The sequence below is a fragment of the Bombina bombina genome, chromosome 6, assembly GCF_027579735.1.
Source record: "Bombina bombina isolate aBomBom1 chromosome 6, aBomBom1.pri, whole genome shotgun sequence".
NCBI lineage: Eukaryota > Metazoa > Chordata > Amphibia > Anura > Bombinatoridae > Bombina > Bombina bombina.
In genome coordinates, this window is record NC_069504.1 from 956,991,936 (window position 1) to 957,014,483 (window position 22,548).

Sequence of the window (22,548 nt, forward strand, 5' to 3'; positions counted from 1 at the left end):
GGGGGCGGGCAGTTATTGTTAAGATGGATGCTGCTGAATAAAGTCTGTATTCCTGTTCTCTCTCCTTGCTGTTTGCTAATACATTATAAAGATCATCACAAACCCTATCTCTTTTGTCATTATATGGTGGCTACTTAATATTATTTTGTAAATTATCCAATTGATATCAGAGTAAAATATATTTGTAAGGAACAATACAGAGCTCTGAATTTTCCCACTATTTATAGTATTGTCCCGATTTGGGATCTCGGCCCCATTGTCTACTTTTTAGGTCTTGATTTATCTATGGCTTCTAAGCCAAACCTAGGAACACCTAAAACCATTCACATGTATACCCACACCTCACACTTTAGTGGCTTGGCTTCATCTGTGGGTTAAATACTGTTTAAGTGTGTTTAAAATATTTTTTTTGCATGCAGTTCTATTGTAATGCTGTGCTTACTTGCCAATATATACTATACATATATAAAATGATATCTCATTCATATCAAATCAGGTTTGCAGTTCTAACATAGATAACATTGTCAGTGGCTAAGACTACATATATGTTGTATTTTTGATTGACAAGCACTTTAATTTATTGTTTCTGTTGTGCTTTGTAGAAGCTGCTGAAGGTGCGTCAGCTCTAGGTGGAGGAACAGGCACTATGGGTCTAAGTGCTCGTTATGGACCCCAATTCACCCTGCAGCATGTACCCGACTACAGACAGAACATCTACATCCCAGGAACCACCTCAACACTCACTAATGCGGCTGGCAAACGTGATGGTAAAGGTGCTGGACCATCAGGAAACAAGAAGAAATCTGGCAAAAAGGAAAAGAAGTAATAATTAACACTACAAAGGTGTTAAAATGAAAATGTCCCAGCGAGAATCCCAAGAGATGTTTAATGTCATCTTTTAAAAGAGATATAGAAGAAGAATACAATAATGTGTAATGATATGTGTCATTATCAGAGCTAGTAGAGGTTAATTCTACTATTGGAGCTAATGATGAAAACATAAATGTGGACATTTGAATAAAGTGCCCTGGCAATATTAATCAATATTTTGTAATGACATTGTCATTATGCTTTTAAGGTTAGGTCTTAGCCAATATTAAACATGGTTTCTACAAATTAGTAGGACTTACACACTCAGACTAGCATGTGGTTTCCCACACGCATACCTGTGGAACTTCCAGTGTATATAGTATCTGCTTAATAGTTATTTATAATTTATATGCATAAGAGAATTTGTGAAAGATTCCAGACTTGTCAACCCACATTCCAAAGCTTTATTACTATATTTTCACACAAAACAATTACTGTTTCCATAAACCGTTGCATTTTTTTTTCTGTTTAATAGTTAAAATGCTTTAGTTCCTTGGACAAACGACTTTAGAGACCCTTCAGCAATGAGCCATTGAAAGAAAGAAATTATATGAACTGAACCAGAGGAAAAAAGTGACTTGTTATAAAGGATTATGTAAAATATCGCTGTAATTATTGCATATACAATAATGAAAACATGTACATACAGTATATATTTGATGCTGTAGTGTTTTTATGTGTTGTTTCTCAAAAAGAAAAAAAAAATGTTGAAGGCTTAAGTAAACCAATTAGACAGTTTGGAGACCTTTCTTTAGAGCTGAGGAAATAATTGCAAATTAAAGAGTACTTTAAAATGATTTCTATTTCCACAAATAGATCTGCATGTCTAATGTTCACTTGGTATTTGCATTTTCATTGGAGCAAAGAATGTTTGTTGCATGTAAATATCCAGCATGAAGTTATTCATTCTTTATTTAGAATGGTAAATAAGTGAGCCTGTTTAGTCCAGGTCAAAAAGTTTAGGGTTAGTAAATTAGATGACTGAAATGAAGAGAGAAAATTGTACACAAAGCTATTTGTCTAGAAACAGAGAAACAAATGTTTTGCTAATACTCTTTACCAACTAATCAGATAGGCCTTTGTATACTGGAAAAAGAGATGTTATGGACCAGTTAATTTATTATTTTTATTACATTTTATGTGTAAAGTGCCATCAAATTCAGTTTTACTTCATTTGAATACTTTTGTATTTCTTTTAGATGCTATATAGAGATCCATAATAGAGATCTAATCACAGGGAGAAATGCGTGCGATAAATTAGAATACAATTATTTTGATTCATTTTTTCGTTTTACTTTATTTAGTCCAAAATAAAATTCCAGTATCCTTCACCAATGGGATAATATAAAATAGGTAAGAAGGATTGGACAAAAATGAAGGGCAACTGAAGTAGTTTAATCATTTTTAGAAATTGTGATTTTTAGGTATTTAGAATAAGATCGTTTAACTAGAAATGTTAATTGGTTTATTTTGTTTGTTTTTTTGTTTTATTACAATTTTTTGTTGTTTTTCAACATTAAAAGTTAAGTAGCTGCTAGTAGTAAACAGCCTACACTTATTACTCATTTTCCGTGACAATCATGTTTTCTGATACATCTATACCTTTTTATCAGCATGCAAGAGAATATTGCTTAACTTTATGAAGCCGTTATCATAACTATGGTAACTCTATAGATGTTTTTTTGCTTTTAATAAACAATCTACTTATATGGCATCTTTCAGGTGTTAATATTTTTAACAGATCTGGCAGCAAATGGGTGTGTGTAACAGATTGCTGCAAATGCAATGAAGCCACAAGACTTGTGGGAGTTATTGTTTTTTTATATTTAAAGCACTATACACTAACCTCCACTCACTTTGCCTTTTAATGTCTACACTTATGTAGACAGTTGAAATAAAATATGGTACCATCTCATGGGATACTACAATGTTACTTTTAATATAGCTTTTACTGACATATAAAGCAGTCACATGAGTAATTTAGGTGTAGGATACATTTTGCTGTTTTGATTTATTTGTAACATAACATTCATTGTAGAGTAGCTTTTGTTGTAAAATAGTAATGTGATATTTCATCCCTGTAGCTAACTTGTGAACAGCAGTATTTTACTTCCCCCTGTACCTTTCTGTGTGGTTTGTGATATAAATGTTCATGAAATGAAATGCACCTGTCCTATGAATGTGTCTTATACTAAACTGTACTTACATATAATAACTATGCTTTCACCCTTCTTATATTCATGTAGATTAATGTCAATGTATAACACGCAAGTTTTATACTCGGATATTTATATTGCTTTTCTTTCTTTGGAACAAAAAATAAATAAAATGTTTTCTTCCAAAAACTGTACTTGGTCATTTTGATTTCACTTCATGCAAGCAATTTTACATTTTAAAGCCAAAGAATCAATTACATTAGTAAACAAATACTTCTATATAATAACATATAGATAGGCAAAGGAGCCAATTTCTTCAAGAGCATAATCAACAAATGCAGTGTAAAAAGACAATGCAGTTGCATTTAGTCTGAATTTCAAAGAACATTGGATTTTTTTCGTAACAAATTTCAGTTAGTTACATTTTTTCTCCCTCTTGCATCATGTGACAGCCATCAGCCTATCGCAAAATGCCTATACTTATATACTGTGTATATCTTGTACATGGTCAGTAGAAGCTGCAGCTTCAGACTTTGCCTTCACATATATTTTTGTAAAAAAATTATAAAAATATATCATTGCCGGCATAGACATTAATTATTTGAGTATTTGGTTACATTCTATACTCAGATGTCCTTTAAAAGATGATAATATCCCATAGGCATAATACAGAAGCAGCTGTCACTCTAATATGATCACAAATGCATATAAACACTTTTCTGCAGTGTAACATATATTCATTTTACTTTATCAGACGATAATTCATCATTTATTAATAACTATGATTTTTTTTAGCTAATGTTGATGCATAATGAGCCCTGTGGCAAAGAGCTACACAGAGAAATCAAAGAGACGGATTTGAAAATAGGCTGCTGCTGCCAATATGGGAGATGAAATGAAACTGAAGCCTGGAAGCAAATAAAAAAAGGATGGCTCTATCTAGCTATCTATCTATCTATCTATCTATCTATCTATCTATTTGCCTATCTTCCAGTCTGATCTATCTATCTATCTATCAATCTATATCTATCTATCAATCAATCAATCTATATATATATATATATATATATCTATATATCATCTATTATCTATCTATTTGCCTATCTTCCAGTCTGATCTATCTATCTATCTATCTATATATCAATCTATCTATCAATCTATATCTATCTATCAATCAATCAATATATCTATATATCATCTATCTATTATCTATCTATCTATCTATCTATCTATCTATATATCTATCAATCAATCTATATCTATCAATCAATCAATCTATCTATCTATCATCTATCTATCTATTATCTATCTATCAATCTATCTATCTATATATCATCTATCTATTATCTATCTATCTATCTATCTATCAATATATATCAATCAATCAATCTATCATCTATCTATCTATTATCTATCTATCTATCATCTATCTATTATCTATCTATCCATCTATCTATTTCAAACACACATGTAACCATAGTGAGACTTATTTATGAAGAGGTGTTGGTTAGGACAAAACCATAGTGCAATAGTGCACTATCTCTGCCAGGTCTGGCTATGCTGCACTAAGGTAGGTTCTTTTTGAAGAGTTTAAGGTTTGGAAAATGTTTAATGACACATGACAGTGGAAATAAGTTCCAGGGATAAGGGCAGAAGGAGAGAAATATTTTTGTGTGTGAACAATTTCCAAGAAAAAAAGAAGTAATGTTCTGCTTGTGTGTGTAAGTAAGTCTTAACACATAGGGGCCGATTTAACAAGGGCTGAATGGCCCCTGATCCCCTTGTTTTCGCGCAAGCCTTCAGACTCGCCGGAAACAGCAGTTAAGAGGCTGCAGTCTTAAGACCACTGCTACTTAACTAGTCGGCGGCGGACAGCAATCAACCCGATCTGATATGATCGGGTTGATTGACACCAACAGAACTGCTTGTCCAATGATAAATGCCGACAGTGTATGCTGTCGGCATTTAGCGATGATGGGCGGACATGATTCGCCAATAGACTTCTCTTGCTATAACCTATTTTCAGTCATACTTTTCAGCATAAAATAAGAATGAAAATACATTCTGGTAGTAGATTAGTTTCTAAAACAGCAGTGCTGAAAAAGTTCTAGCTAAAGTACAACTTTAAAATAAAAACATATTTTCATAGACAATGTAAAACAAATTGAGGGAGATCATATTCCACTTCCAAGCTCAGCAATTCAAATAACAAAAATCTTACTAAACTTCATTGAATATTTTTATTATCATTACCAAATGTTAGCTGAATATTATTGGTTCACAAAGCTAACTTAACTGGTTCTAATGAAAGGGCATCTTTAACAAATACATTTTTCAGCCTTCTACCTCAAGGAATATTAAAGGGACAGACAAGTCAAAATTAAACTTTCATGACTAAGATAGGGCATGCAATTTTAATCAGCTTTCCAATTTACTTTTTTTAGATTAGATTCATTTTATTGACATTGTACAAAGTATAAAAACAAAGACAATGAAATGTAATTGAGTATCTAACCCGTCCATAACAAAATTTACTATAAGATGGTAAATCCAATAAGTGAACAAGAACAAAAGTGTGCATTAATGACATGTGCAAAATTATCACCATATCCCTTAGGTGCATGGTACTTTCCAAAAGAGAAAAAACATAATTTATGTAAGAACTTACCTGATAAATTCATTTCTTTCATATTAGCAAGAGTCCATGAGCTAGTGACGTATGGGATATACATTCCTACCAGGAGGGGCAAAGTTTCCCAAACCTCAAAATGCCTATAAATACACCACTCACCACACCCACAAATCAGTTTAACGAATAGCCAAGAAGTGGGGTGATAAGAAAAAAGTGTGAAGCATAAATATAAGGAATTGGAATAATTGTGCTTTATACAAAAAAATCATAACCACCACAAAAAAAGGGTGGGCCTCATGGACTCTTGCTAATATGAAAGAAATGAATTTATCAGGTAAGTTCTTACATAAATTATGTTTTCTTTCATGTAATTAGCAAGAGTCCATGAGCTAGTGACGTATGGGATAATGACTACCCAAGATGTGGATCTTCCACGCAAGAGTCACTAGAGAGGAAGGGATAAAATAAAGACAGCCAATTCCGCTGAAAAAAATCCACACCCAAAAATAAAGTTTAAATCTTATAAAGAAAAAAAAAAAACTGAAAATATAAGCAGAAGATTCAAACTGAAAAAGCTGCCTGAATTACTTTTCTACCAAAGACAGCTTCAGAAGAAGAAAACACATCAAAATGGTAGAATTTAGTAAAAGTATGCAAAGAAGACCAAGTTGCTGCTTTACAAATCTGATCAACCGAAGCTTCATTCCTAAACGCCCAGGAAGTAGAAACTGACCTAGTAGAATGAGCTGTAATCCTTTGAGGCGGAGTTTTACCCGACTCGACATAAGCATGATGAATTAAAGATTTCAACCAAGATGCCAAAGAAATGGCAGAGGCCTTCTGAGCTTTCCTAGAACCGGAAAAGATAACAAATAGACTAGAAGTCTTTCGGAAATTCTTAGTAGCTTCAACATAATATTTCAAAACTCTAACTACATCCAAAGAATGCAATGATTTCTCCTTAGAATTCTTAGGATTTGGACATAATGAAGGAACCACAATTTCTCTACTAATGTTGTTGGAATTCACAACCTTAGGTAAAAATTTAAAAGAAGTTCGCAACACTGCCTTATCCTGGTGAAAAATCAGAAAAGGAGACTCACAAGAAAGAGCAGATAATTCAGAAACTCTTCTGGCAGAAGAGATAGCCAAAAGGAACAAAACTTTCCAAGAAAGTAATTTAATGTCCAATGAATGCATAGGTTCAAACGGAGGAGCTTGAAGAGCCCTCAGAACCAAATTCAAACTCCAAGGAGGAGAAATTGACTTAATGACAGGTTTTATACTAACCAAAGCTTGTACAAAACAATGAATATCAGGAAGATTAGCAATCTTTCTGTGAAAAAGAACAGAAAGAGCAGAGATTTGTCCTTTCAAGGAACTTGCAGACAAACCTTTATCCAAACCATCCTGAAGAAACTGTAAAATTCTCGGAATTCTAAAAGAATGCCAGGAAAAATGATGAGAAAGACACCAAGAAATATAAGTCTTCCAGACTCTATAATATATCTCCCTAGATACAGATTTACGAGCCTGTAACATAGTATTAATCACAGAGTCAGAGAAACCTCTTTGACTAAGAATCAAGCGTTCAGTCTCCATACCTTTAAATTTAAGGATTTGAGATCCTGATGGAAAAAAGGGCCTTGCGACAGAAGGTCTGGCGTTAACGGAAGAGTCCACGGTTGGCAAGAGGCCATCCGGACAAGATCCGCATACCAAAACCTGTGAGGCCATGCTGGAGCTACCAGCAGAACAAACGAGCATTCCTTCAGAATCTTGGAGATTACTCTTGGAAGAAGAACTAGAGGCGGAAAGATATATGCAGGATGATACTTCCAAGGAAGTGACAATGCATCCACTGCTACCGCTTGAGGATCCCTGGATCTGGACAGATACCTGGGAAGTTTCTTGTTTAGATGGGAGGCCATCAAATCTATTTCTGGAAGTCCCCACATTTGAACAATCTGAAGAAATACCTCTGGGTGAAGAGACCATTCGCCCGGATGTAACGTTTGGCGACTGAGATAATCCGCTTCTCAATTGTCTATACCTGGGATATGAACCGCAGAAACTAGACAGGAGCTGGATTCCGCCCATACCAGAATTCGAGATACTTCTTTCATAGCCAGAGGACTGTGAGTCCCTCCTTGATGATTGATGTATGCCACAGTTGTGACATTGTCTGTCTGAAAACAAATGAACGATTCTCTCTTTAGAAGAGGCCAAGACTGAAGAGCTCTGAAAATTGCACGGAGTTCCAAAATATTGATCGGTAATCTCACCTCCTGAGATTCCCAAACCCCTTGTGCTGTCAGAGACCCCCACACAGCTCCCCAACCTGTAAGACTTGCATCTGTTGAAATTACAGTCCAGGTCGGAAGAACAAAAGAAGCCCCCTGAACTAAACGATGGTGATCTGTCCACCACGTCAGAGAGTGTCGTACAATCGGTTTTAAAGATATTAATTGAGATATCTTTGTGTAATCCCTGCACCACTGGTTCAGCATACAGAGCTGAAGAGGCCGCATGTGAAAACGAGCAAAGGGGATCGCGTCTGATGCAGCAGTCATAAGACCTAGAATTTCCATGCATAAGGCTACCGAAGGGAATGATTGTGACTGAAGGTTTCGACAAGCTGATATCAATTTTAGACGTCTCTTGTCTGTCAAAGATAGAGTCATGGACACTGAATCTATCTGGAAACCTAAAAAGATTACCTGTGTCTGAGGAATCAATGAACTTTTTGGTAAATTGATCATCCAACCATGATGTTGAAGAAACAACACAGGTCGATTCATATGAGATTCTGCTAAATGTGAAGACTGAGCAAGTACCAAGATATCGTCCAAATAAGGAAATACCACAATACCCTGTTCTCTGATTACAGACAGAAGGGCACCGAGAACCTTTGTAAAAATTCTTGGAGCTGTAGCTAGGCCAAATGGCAGAGCCACAAACTGGTAATGCTTGTCTAGGAAAGAGAATCTCAGAAACTGATAGTGATCTGGATGAATCGGAATATGCAGATATGCATCCTGTAAATCTATTGTAGACATATAATGCCCTTGCTGAACAAAAGGCAGGATAGTCCTTACAGTTACCATTTTGAATGTTGGTATCCTTACATAACGATTCAATATTTTTAGATCCAGAACTGGTCCGAAGGAATTCTCCTTCTTTGGTACAATGAAGAGATTTGAATAAAACCCCAGTCCCTGTTCCAGAACTGGAACTGGCATAATTACTCCAGCCAACTCTAGATCTGAAACACATTTCAGAAATGCTTGAGCATTCACTGGGTTTACTGGGACACGGGAAAGAAAAAATCTCTTTGCAGGAGGCCTTATCTTGAAGCCAATTCTGTACCCTTCTGAAACAATGTTCTGAATCCAAAGATTGTGAACGGAATTGATCCAAATTTCTTTGAAAAAACGTAATCTGACCCCTACCAGCTGAGCTGGAATGAGGGCCGCACCTTCATGTGGACTTAGGAGCTGGCTTTGATTTTCTAAAAGGCTTGGATTTATTCCAGACTGGAGATGGTTTCCAAACTGATACCGCTCCTGAGGATGAAGGATCAGGTTTTTGTTCCTTGTTGTGACGAAAGGAACGAAAACGATTATTAGACCTAAATTTACCTTTAGATTTTTTATCCTAAGGTAAAAAAAAGTTCCTTTCCCTCCAGTAACAGTTGAGATAATAGAATCCAACTGAGAACCAAACAATTTATTACCCTGGAAAGAAAGGGAAAGCAGAGTAGACTTAGAAGACATATCAGCATTCCAAGTTTTAAGCCATAAAGCTCTTCTAGCTAAAATAGCTAGAGACATATACCTGACATCAACTCTAATGATATCAAAGATGGCATCACAAATAAAATTATTAGCATGTTGAAGAAGAATAATAATGCTATGAGAATTATGATCTGTTACTTGTTGCGCTAAAGCTTCTAACCAAAAAGTTGAAGCTGCAGCAACATCCGCTAAAGATATAGCAGGTCTAAGAAGATTACCTGAACACAAGTAAGCTTTTCTTAGAAAGGATTCAATTTTCCTATCTAAAGGATCCTTAAAGGAAGTACCATCTGCCGTAGGAATAGTAGTACGCTTAGCAAGAGTAGAGACAGCCCCATCAACCTTAGGGATTTTGTCCCAAAACTCTAATCTGTCAGATGGCACAGGATATAATTGCTTAAAACGTTTAGAAGGAGTAAATTAATTACCCAAATTATTCCATTCCCTGGAAATTACATCAGAAATAGCACCAGGGACAGGAAAAACTTCTGGAATAACTACAGGAGATTTAAAAACCTTATTTAAACGTTTAGATTTAGTATCAAGAGGACCAGAATCCTCAATTTCTAATGCAATTAGGACTTCTTTAAGTAAAGAACGAATAAATTCCATTTTAAATAAATATGAAGATTTATCAGCATCAACCTCTGAGACAGAATCCTCTGAACCAGAAGAACCATTATCAGAATCAGAATGATGATGTTCATTTAAAAATTCATCTGAAAAATGAGAAGTTTTAAAAGACTTTTTACGTTTACTAGAAGGAGGAATAACAGACATAGCCTTCTTAATGGATTTAGAAACAAAATCTCTTATGTTATCAGGAACACTCTGAGTATTAGATGTTGACGGAACAGCAACAGATAATGTAACAGTACTAAAGGAAATATTATCTGCATTAACAAGTTTGTCATGACAAACAGTACAAACAACAGCTGGAGGAACAGATACCATAAGTTTACAGCAGATACACTTAGCTTTGGTAGCTCCAGCACCAGGCAGCGATTTTCCAGAAGTATCTTCTGACTCAGTTTCAACGTGGGACATCTTGAAATATGTAATAGAAAAAACAACATATAAAGCAAAATTGATCAAATTCCTTAAATGACAGTTTCAGGAATGGGAAAAAATGCCAGTGAACAAGCTTCTAGCAACCAGAAGCAATAAATAATGAGACTTAAATAATGTGGAGACAATAGTGACGCCCATATTTTTTTAGCGCCAAAAATGACGCCCACATTATTTGGCGGCTAAATGCTTTTGGCGCCAAAAATGACGCCACATCCGGAACGCCGACACTTTTGGCGCAAAAGAACGTCAAAAATGACGCAACTTCTGGCGACACGTATGACGCCGGAAACAGAAAAAAATTTTGCGTCAAAAAAGTCAGCGCCAAGAATGACGCAATAAAATGAAGCATTTTCAGCCCCCGCGAGCCTAACAGCCCACAGGGAAAAAGTCAAATTTTAAGGTAAGAAAAAAAAATTGATTTATTCATATGCATTATCCCAAATATGAAACTGACTGTCTGAAATAAGGAATGTTGAACATCCTGAGTCAAGGCAAATAAATGTTTGAATACATATATTTAGAACTTTATAAAAAAGTGCCCAACCATAGCTTAGAGTGTCACAGAAAATAAGACTTACTTACCCCAGGACACTCATCTACATGTTGTAGAAAGCCAAACCAGTACTGAAACGAAAATCAGCAGAGGTAATGGTATATAAATAAGAGTATATCGTCGATCTGAAAAGGGAGGTAAGAGATGAATCTCTACGACCGATAACAGAGAACCTATGAAATAGACCCCGTAGAAGGAGATCATTGAATTCAAATAGGCAATACTCTCCTCACATCCCTCTGACATTCACTGCACGCTGAGAGGAAAACTGGGCTCCAACCTGCTGCGGAGCGCATATCAACGTAGAATCTAGCACAAACTTACTTCACCACCTCCATAGGAGGCAAAGTTTGTAAAACTGATTTGTGGGTGTGGTGAGGGGTGTATTTATAGGCATTTTGAGGTTTGGGAAACTTTGCCCCTCCTGGTAGGAATGTATATCCCATACGTCACTAGCTCATGGACTCTTGCTAATTACATGAAAGAAATATATACCACAGTGCAATATCTAAAATGCATTGTGCAGTAAAAAAAAAAAAAAAATACAACCTAGAGGAGGATAAGTGTATATACATACATTATGAGTATGACTCACAATAAATATATATAGAGTGCATGTATTACAAGGAAAAACTAAGTGTATGTATACATTAATGAAAATGTGATATGCAGTGTATATTAATGTAAAAAGTGAACAATAAAGTTAATCAAAAGTGTATTGTGTAATATATATGTAATGATTATAAAAAAGAGACAATAGAGTCAGAATCTTTCAATGTAAAATTAAAAAAAATTATAACATAAAATTTGCTTTGTTCTTTTGGTATTCTTTGTTGAAAACTAAACCTAGGTAGGCTCATATGCTAATTCATAAGCCCTTGAAAGCCACCTCTTATTTTGATTGTTTTTCACAATTAGACACTGCTAGTTCTTGTGTGTTATATAGATAACATTGTTCTCATTCCTGTGGAGTTATTTATGAGTCGGCACTGATTGGCTTAAATGCAATCTGTCAAAGAACTGAAATGAGGGGGCAGTCTACAGAGGCTTACATACAAGGTAATCACAAATATAAAAAGTATATTAATATAACAGTGTTGGTTTTGCAAAACTGGGATGGGTAATAAAGGGACTATCTATATTTTTAAACAATACATATTCTGAAGTAGACTGTCCCTTTAAACGCTAATTGTAAGCTGCATAACAATGTACCTTCATATCTGAGAATACATTTGCAATTAATAATGCAGCTTTTCCTGTTCCCTCAGAACAAAAGAACCCTGGCTAACCAATCACAAACTGATGCGCAAGGTATAGCATGAACTCAGCACATGTGCAGTTAAGGAATTAGATTGGGGTAGCTTACCCTCTTCTCTCCCCTTAAGGTGGTTTAGCACTGATCCAGCTTAGTTCATTTGTAACGATTTATTTAACATGTATTTAAACAAATATACATATAATACTTTCTAATCTGCATAATATATATATATATATATATATATATATATATATACACACATACATACACACCTAAACTACCTTATGCCCATTGATATTGCAAATAATGTTTTCCTATCATGATTGTTGATGCAAAACTGATAATCCACCTTAAAAGAAACAAATAATCAAATGGTTACAGATAAATTGAGGGGCAAGGGTGGGTAGATATCAGCTCACAAAAAAATACCTAAAAGTATCAACCCAAGCTTTCCTAGGAGAAAGTGGAACAAGCACAATTTTCAAATGTATTTTACAGAAAAATGAAGCAAAACAAATAATGAATGTATAATGCAATAATGTTTCACTTTCAATAAGGAAACATTGTATGCATTTATGGGCCCTTTATTTTATTACCCTCTAGAATTCCTTATTATCATTATTCTTTGTGTCTCATTCCCAATCATTTTTCCTCTCTAATTTCCGATTCCTATTTTCCCCACCTCTCACTATTGTGCTTTATTAAATTCCACAATAGGAATCATAGGACTTTTCTTCCAGAGTCTGAAATTTGTATCTAAAAGAAAAAGCACACCCAATACAATGCATTTAATGCAGATGACAGCAATTTATCATCATCCCAGGGGAGTGGGAACTTTCAGAGCTCATTTGTGCCACCCCCCTACACTTAAAGGGACATGAAACTCAATTTTTTTTCTTTCTTTCATTATTTAGAAAGAGCATACCATTTTAAACAACTTTCTAATTTACTTCTATTATCTAATTTGCTTAATTTGCTTGATATACTTTGCTGAAAAGCATATCTAGATAGGCTCAGTAGCTGCTGATTGGTTGCTGCACATAGATGCCTTGTGTGATTGACTCACACATGTACATTGCTATTTCTTCAGCAAAGAATATCTAAGGATGACAAGTAGACTGGAATGTTGTTTAAAATTGTATTCTCCACTTGAATCATGAAAGAAATGTTTTGGGTTTAGTGTCCCTTTAACTATGCCTCTATGGTGGCCTAGTGGCCTGGTATTGCTAAATCAAACCCAGGGATGCCAAAGAGATCACCAAGCCCCAGAAACCCAAAAGCTACACATAACTTAAGAGAGCTGAATGGGGGTGCAAGTATTTAAATCTGTAGTGAATGTTCCTATATGTCATGATATATTCATAAAATAATGGTATGAGTATGAATCAGCTGATTCTGCTGAAAATATATAATATGTATGGGGTTCTCACTAACAATGACCTACAGTGAGCAAGTCCAAAAAATGCTTTCATGATTTAAATAGGGAATGTAATTTTTTTTTTTTAATTCTTTATTTAGTATCCAACAGGTTATACAAATTCATTTGACCTTATGTTATCACAAGGAGACATACAAAAATATATATATAAAAACATGCTACAGCGCCCCACCTGGTGCTATAGTCAATTTCACCTTAAACAAGAAATCATGTGTACCTAGGTACCTCTAACAATAAACGTGCTTGTAAAAAGATCTAGGTTCATTAAATTAAACCGACCGATCCTATTGCAAGGACTCAATTATCTCTCCACTCATTTATGTAATAACCTGTTGGAGAAAGTTTTTATTTTCCCTTTAACTTAAAATACCAACATATAACGGCTAACACTAAAACTTAGCCTGCCCTTCTGCTATCGAAAACATTCATTTTCCTAATCGGGATAGACTAGATTTAGGGCAGAGCAAAAAAAAAAAAAAGGGGGGGAGAAGAGGGGAGGAAAGAGAAAAGGGGGGGAATAGAAAAACTACCATATGCCAAGCAGTACAATTTCTTTATTTCTGAATGGATAGATTAGGTGGTAGATCTCACTCGGAGGAAAATATTTAATAAAGACTGACCACTTCTTAAAAAATGAAATAACCTCACATTCTTTGTTTAAGTTAGTATCCATCTGCTCAAGAATACATTGTTTTGTTTTTAGACAATTTTTGACCTCTGCAATACTGGGAGCTGACCCTCCCTTCCATTTTTTAAGAATTAAGTATCTGGCTGCTAGTATAGCCATATTAACGATTTTAGTGTTGCTCTGCTGGTCTTCTGGGTCATTCCAAAAAAATATTATATGTAATGCTTTTAATCTAAGGGACGTAGTCCCTAGAATTTAATTAAGCCAATATTGTAACTTGGACCAAATTTGTTGCAACTTTGGACACTCCCAAATCATATGTACGAGATTGGCTGATGGGAAGGAACACTTAGGACAAGAGTTAAATTTCAAGTTACCACACCGAGATCCCTTTTCTGGAGTAAAAAATGTCATTAACAATAATTTAATATGTGATTCTCTCCATGTAGAGGAGAGGGTAACTCTTTTTATTTCCGAAATTGAAAATTGGATAGAACTAATCTCTACGTAATATTGCGATAGTGCTGTAGCCCATTTAGTGGAGATCTTTTCCAAGTTAGAAGCACCCTTTATAGAACTCAGATCTTCGTAACTAGTTGAAACTGAGACAAAACCAGTTTTAGCTAGGACAAGCCATTTCTCTATAATCCCCAGAGACCAATTCCAACCATAAGTGCTTATTATGATAAGTGCATAATGCCTTGCTTGTAGGTACGCAAAGAAATCTTTTTGGGGGAGATTAAATTCCTCTCTTAATGAGCCAAAGGTTTTAATGCACGTCCTTTCAAAGTCCAGCAATTGAGAAACCTTATTCAAACCTAACCTATTCCACCTCTGAAAGGGTGAAAATTGAAGTCCAGCTTGAAATTGAGGGTTACCTGATAGTGGCATAAATTTATAGACCCTATGTTCTAAATCTAAAAGTTTACATACTTTCCACCAGGCTTGAATCGGATTATAGATTGTTCTCATCTTTTTCACCTTTCTTGGTAATTGACCAGGGTTACAGTGAATAATTGCCAGAGGTAGAAGTGGATATGTTACACCCCTCTCTAACTTATTGTTGGTGACATACTCTCTCTCAAAAACCCAGTCCATAATTAAGCGGAGTAAAAAAACATAATTGTACAGCTTTAAATCAGGTAGAGCCAGCCCCGCAAATTCTCTAGGAAGAGAGAGTTTAGCTAAGGAAATTCTAGGTTTTTTATTCTGCCAAAGAAATTTTCTCAAATAAGAATTAAATATTGACAAATCTTTTATGATCAAGGGAGTGTTCTGTAAAACGTATAGTATTTTAGGGAGACAGACCATTTTATATAAGGCTATGCGACCTGACAAAGAGAGGGGTAGGTTTTGCCAATTTTTCAGATTCTCCTTAATCCTGTTGAGTACCGGGATAACATTAAGGCTGTACCAGTTATCTGGGTTAGGAGATATCACTATGCCTAAATATTTAAAAGCTCCAGAGACTATTTTAAATGGTATACTTATCAAAGATTCCTTAGGTTGTTTAATCCACATAAGTTCTGATTTTGTAGTATTCACCCTGTACCCAGAGAAAGATCCGAACTGATCAATTATAGATAGAAGTTTGGGAATATTACTAGTACTATTGGATATATATACAAGGATGTCATCAGCATACAGAGCTATTTTCAGCTCTTCCATGCCAATCCTAATCCCTTTGAGATACTGTCTGATACAGATGGCCAAGGGTTCAATAGAAATATTGAAGAGGAGAGGGGAGAGGGGACATCCCTGCCGAGTTCCTCTTTTGAGCCAAATATATGAAGAAGTCCAACCATTGATTGACAATTTTGTAGAGGCTGCATTATAAAGATTATTGACAAAGTTAAGAAATTTGCCATAAAAACCAAATTGTTGTAGAGAGTATGATAAATGATCATGATGGACTGAGTCAAAAGCTTTTTCAGCATCTATTGCAATAATTGCCAAATCAGGGATGACCCCCCCCCCCCTCCACTCCCCATCTCCTCTCTGGTTCTAAAAAAATCAATAGTGAGAAACACCTCCCTTATTTTGGCTGAGGAATTGCGTTTAAACATAAAGCCCACCTGGTCATTATGTATAATACTAGGAAGAAGCATTTGAAGCCTCGAGGCCAAGATGGTGGTGAGTATCTTATAGTCTTAGTTCAGCAGGGCTATGGGTCTATATGATTCCTTCTTATTTGGGTCCTTTCCTTGTTTAAGGATTAAGGTAGTGCACGAGGCTGCAAAATTAGGGGAGGGAGGGTTACCCTTTATATATATATCATTATAAAATAAGGTTAAGTGTGGTAAAATTACTGGCGTCGCAATCTTATAAAATTCATTGGGGAGGGCATCTGGGCCTGGGGCTTTATTCAAGGCTAAATCTTGGATTGCTCTTGACACTTCCAGCTCGGAAATAGGGAGATTAAGATTTTCCACTTGGTCAGGTAATAATGACGGAGATGAGATCTTACTCCAAAAATCTTCACGTGCAGATAAGTTTGAGTTTTTCAAGGAGTATAGGTCCTGATAGTAACCTGAAAAAACCTGTGTTATATCCTCCATTGTTGTTAATATTTTACCATCTTCAAGTAAAGAGTCAATTAAAGATACACCCTTATCTTTTTTAGCTAACCTTGATAAAAGTTTACCTGTTTTACTCCTGTGTCTGTATAATTTAGCCTGAAATCTCAAATCTTTCTGTGATGTTGTATAGATAAGAAAGGTGTCCCTATCCTTCAACGCCTGAGTATATCGTGCCCAGGTCTCAGTTGATTTCTGTAAAAGATAACAATTATACGCGTTGGAGACTGACTTCAGAATCTCCTTCTCCTTAAGTTTAAATTTATTTGTCCTCCTTATGCTATAAGCCAGAATCTCTCCCCTAATTACTGCTTTTGCAGTTTCCCAGAAAATGATAGGCCGATTGATATATTCATGATTAAAAGAAATGTATTCTTCTAGCTTAAGTTTAATCCAATTTTTAAATTTGAGGTCCGCAGCCAAATATGATGGAAAATAGAACCGATTGCTTCTAGTAGTGAGGTCACTAGCTTGAAAGTCCAAGTAGATGGGGCATGATCAGAAATACGTACAGGAAGAATTCCTGCTATCACTTTTGCTTTTGCATAATTTTTCGTCTAGAAGGAATAGGTCTATCCTTGAAAGTGATTTATGTGCCTTGGAAAGGCATGTGAAATCTCTAGAATCCGGGTTTTGTGACCTCCAGATATCCCTAACCCCAAGATTTTGAAAAAGTCTACTAAACAGTTTGATTCCAAATTGTCTCTCTTAGTTCTAGGACCAAGATGCTGTTGTCTTAATCTATCTAAAGGGTATTGAGGTGCCATATTAAAATCCCCTCCAACTATCAGGTAACCCTCCCTGTATGTCATAATCTCTGCTTGTAGTATTTCCCAAAAGGACCAATTAAGAACATTGGGAGCATAGATATTGCATCATGTATATACTACTTTGTCAATTTAAATGTTTACCATAAGAAACCTTCCCTCAGAATCTGCCTTTGTGTGGAGAATTTGATAATTTAATTTTTTCCCTAGGAGGATCGCCACACCTCCTTTTCTTTGCATACTAGGCAAAGACAAGACTTCCTTGACCCTTGAACATTTTGGTTTTACAACTTCCTCTGACTTTAGATGGGTTTCCTGTAAGAAGGCAATATCAGTATTTATTTTTCTTAAATAAGCTATTATTGTTTTTCGTTTAATTGGGGACGTAATGCCCCCAATATTCCAAGAGGTCAATTTGAATCTGTTTGACATATTAGCCATCTAAATTTGTAATAAAAGATAAAGCAAAGCAAGAGAAAAAAAAAAACATACAAGGAGGGGGGGAGGGGGGGAAACAGTAGGGAAATAAAAACATTAAGCAAGACCAGAGGCCTCCCGAGGCCTCATTCACCACCCTTGCAGGGACTGCCATAATGAAAAAACTTAATTAGATTTTGACTATGTGATACTAAATGATAATTATCATCTGTGATCCCTGCCTAAACCTGATGTGATCCCTGCCTAAACCTGATGTGATCCCTGCCTAAACCTGAGGGGGACGATTCAGTTATGAATTTTTCTGCCTCCCTGGCTGAATCAAAAAAGTGTGTATGATTCTCAATTACAATTTTCAATCTAGCTGGATAAATGATAGTAGCTCGATAACCTTGTTTTATTAGTTTAGTGCAAATTGGGGCCAACTCCTTCCTCTTAGCCGATGTTTCGGCTGAGAAGTCTTGAAAGAGCATTATTTTAGCTTCCCCAAGAAAGATGGGTTGATTTTTCTTATAAAACTGTAGTAGCGGGAGTTTGTCTTGATAGTTAAGTGCTTTAGCTATAATTGGTCTTGGTCTGGAATTTTCTTTTTCAGGGGTTTGCCCTCCCAACCTATGTGCTCTCTCAAGAACTATCTGTGGGTGGGTTTGTGGGATTTGTAATAATTGTGGCAATGTTATAGTTAAAAATTTGGTGAGGTCTTCATATTGTTTATCCTCGGATACCCCTATGACTCTGAAATAATTCCGCCTAGCGCGGTTCTCTAGGTCTTCCATTTTAAGCTTGGCTTTTATAAGTTTAGAGTTTATAGTATCTATTTTATCAGTATAGTTACCTACAGTGTCCTCTAGATCAGAAATTCTTTGTTCTGCCTCACTTAATCTACTAGAAAATTGACGGATTTCAGTTGTTAATGACAATATATCCTGTTTAATTTCATTTTTGAGAACATCAAATTTAGGTGTCAAAGCTTCAGATATACTTGTAACAAGTGCCTGTAAATCTATTGATTCGTTTATCTGTGAGGAAATAGCAGTGGTAGAATGAGTATCAGCCAAAGTCTCTATTGTAGCCTTAATCTTTTTATCCCTTTGCCTCACTGCCATATTTGAGGGAGGAGTTTTGGCGTGCGCATTAATACATTTATTCATAATCTGTGAATGTGATGTGAAAATATGGGGTATCAACTACCCTACGTGAGAGGGAAAAAAAAAAACAAAGGGGAAAAAGAAAAAGGGAAAAAAGTGAGAAAGTTTAGGGGAATTAACCCCCTCGAGGTGAAAAAAAAAAAAGTGAAAAGAAAAAGTGGGGATGGGGAAGTGAGTGAATATGTGAGGGAGTGACTTTTAAATTTATTTTCGTGTATTTAAGGGCCTAGTCTTTATTTTCTGTGCCAAGTAAAGAGCAAAATAAAAAAGAAAACACAGGAGGCAAAGAGAAAAACAAAAAGAAGATCTATTCAAGTGTAGGGATGGGTAATTTTTCAGTAAGCTTTAGACACGCTTAGGAACCCCTTTCCCAACCTGGGGGAATATACGAGAAGATTATTTATCTCTGATCCTCCTTTACCGTAGTAATGCTTGGCAACCGTTTATATATAACAGAACTTTCAAAGAGTTAGAAAAATGTAAATATTAGATATATTACTATCTAGAAGTTACTAACTGTATAAAATACTTTCTATTTCAATGATATATTGATTCACATTAATTTTGGTTTACACCTAAGGAGGGTACAAAATTTGCCCTCCCGCTAAATTAATTATGTGAGAGAACCTGAGCAAAGGCTTAATTAACCAAAGCTTATTTTTTTTTCTTTTCTTTTTTTCTTTATCTAAAGTGTTAGGATCGACCTTTTGTAGGAGTAATTCAGAAAAAATAGAAAACAGTCAGAACAATTCAGAAATATCAGATAGCAACAAAACTAAGAGTAATAGTAAAGTTATTTGTATCAATTATTTGTTATTTTCTCTAAATAAATTCACCTAAATAAAACAACCTTCCTTTTGTATTCACAACAATCTATACAGCCTTAACAATTACATTATATTTGGTGCAGTCTTATAGGGTTTAATAATATAGGCCGTTCCGTTATTTCTAAAATTAAAACCCAAAGAAATATTAGATATTTCAAACTTCTGCCTAATGTTTCTCCTATTTTGGGTTAATCTTTATAAAAAGCACAGGATAAAGAAAAGAAAAAACAAAAAAAAGAAAAGAATATAATAGCAGTTTATAGTCTGTTATTAATAACCCAGAGTAGAACTAACAACACCTTAGATTAATTTTTCGCCGAGGGGAAGATTATAGTTAATCTTTCCACAGCATAACTTATATAAATACCCAGTTATTTACTATCCTCAAAAAAGGTAACTATTAGATACATTACGTCTGCAAAAATATGTAATTATCTGTATCCACTCTTCTGCTACAGTAATCGTATTTGCCTTGAGAGTGAGAAACAGTTGTAGCAGGATTATACATGAGAGTTCACTTAGTTCTTATATAAGTGATTCCAGAGTTGATAAGGCCCAACTAGGAGCAAAAAAGTACCTGACCCTGTCCGTGTAATCTTGTTGATGCAGCCGCTAATTATAGCCAAAAAGGAGACACGCTGTAGAGCCAGTACCCCCCCGCGCAGAACCGGTGGGGGAGGGAAAACTGGTATTATGGAACAGATGTGGGCAGTGTAAAGTAGATACTGCTCTGGATAACTCTGCTTCAGGAACAAAGACCTCTTTATTGAGAAAGCCAGCCTCACAGCGGGTCCCGATGAAAGAAAGGGTGCCACAACATCAGATGTCAAACAGCCTGTGTAGCAGGCACAGTGGGTAAGCGCGGTGTAGCGGCGTCCGGAACCGGAACCGGTAATGGTAGGTAAAATGCTCCAATGGAATTGTCTGGCAGAGTGCCGTAGCCAGCGATCAACTCAAAATCGCTGTATATACAAGAACAGGAGGGCAAATGGCAGGTACTCCAATAACCAGATAGGCGCAACTATAATCGGTAAAAAATTCAAAACTTTAATGAAAAAATGTTAAAAAATTGTATATACAATACACAATCAAGCTGGACACAAAGACAGGGGGTGAAAAAGACAGGCCTGACGCGTTTCGCGCCCCCTAGTGGCGCTTATTCATAGGCTGCAGCACCTAGTGTGTGGTGCCTTTTTAAAGGGCAAGGAAAACCATTAACCCTTAATGTGCAAATCATTATTAAAAACAGTAACAAAATAAAAACAACAACAAATTTACATTGGGATTACTTACAAAAAATATAAATACAGATTCAGATTCAGACATACCTGAGCCAGTGTGTGGAATAATGTGATACCTAAACATGATAATGAGAAATTAATATATACCAATTACCTAAGTTTGGATACTAGAAACAAAGAGATGTGCTAGTTTTCTTAAATATGTATAGACCAACTAGTATTGTACACTATAGGGATATCACAATATTAATATAGTAAGGGAAATATATAATTAATTAATAGTCTCATAACTACATAGTGCCATTTCAGTTATCCGTGAAGTAGTTAATATCGCATGCTTTATTCATTCCTAGTGGTTGGCATGTATTAAGCTTTAATATCCAAAATATTTCTTTCTTATCTAAGATTTTTTGCCTATTGCCTCCTCTAATTGGAACTTTAGCGATATCAATGATTTGGACTGAAATATCAGCCTTGTGGGTGAAATGTAAACCATTAAAGTGACTAGCGACTGCGGAGTCCTTAGAATAGTTTTTGACGTCTCTAACATGTTCCCCAAACCTAGTTCTGACTTCACGTGAGGTTTTACCTACATATTGACTTTTACAGATATTACACGTTAAAAGGTAGATGACAAATCTGGTTTTACAGTTAGCATAGAAATCTATGACATATTGTTTATTATCTACACTTGAAGAAAAATGTGTACCCCTAATGAGGTTAGGGCAAGTTAAACAATCCCTGCTACCACATTTGTATAGCCCCTTCTTTGATAGCCAGTCTCCTGAGGGGACACTCGCAGTGTCAGTAACCAAGCTGGGAGCAAGTACTTTCCCTAATGTCCTTGGTTTTTTAGGGACGTACCTGAAATTATTTACAAATGGTTTGAGAATTTCATCTCCCAGAAGGATATGGGAATGCTTCTTTAAAATCTTTACTACTGCATCATAATTTGTTGAATACTCTGTTGTGAAGACTATAGTGTCACTAGTGACTTGGTTCTTCTTATGTGCAGTAATGGGTTGTTTATTATAAGCCTTAACTGCTAATCTGCATTGTTCAAGCCTACTTGGGTTATAGCCTCTCTTAGTAAGTCTATCTTTTAGCTCTAAGGACTGTCTGTCATAGATGGAATCATCTTGGGTATTCCT

General features: G+C 35.6%; 1 protein-coding gene across 1 annotated transcript in view; it reads left to right on the forward strand.

Annotated features, from left to right (window-relative positions):
* Positions 1-3,215, forward strand: part of LOC128664815 (protocadherin gamma-B5) — a 104,268-nt gene extending 101,053 nt beyond the window's left edge. Inside the window, exon 5 of the mRNA XM_053719618.1 lies at positions 603-3,215. Within this exon, the coding sequence (XP_053575593.1) occupies positions 603-826 (224 nt within the window). The 3' untranslated portion in view covers positions 827-3,215. The remainder of the gene's footprint in view (positions 1-602) is intronic.
* The last annotated feature ends 19,333 nt before the right edge of the window (positions 3,216-22,548 follow it).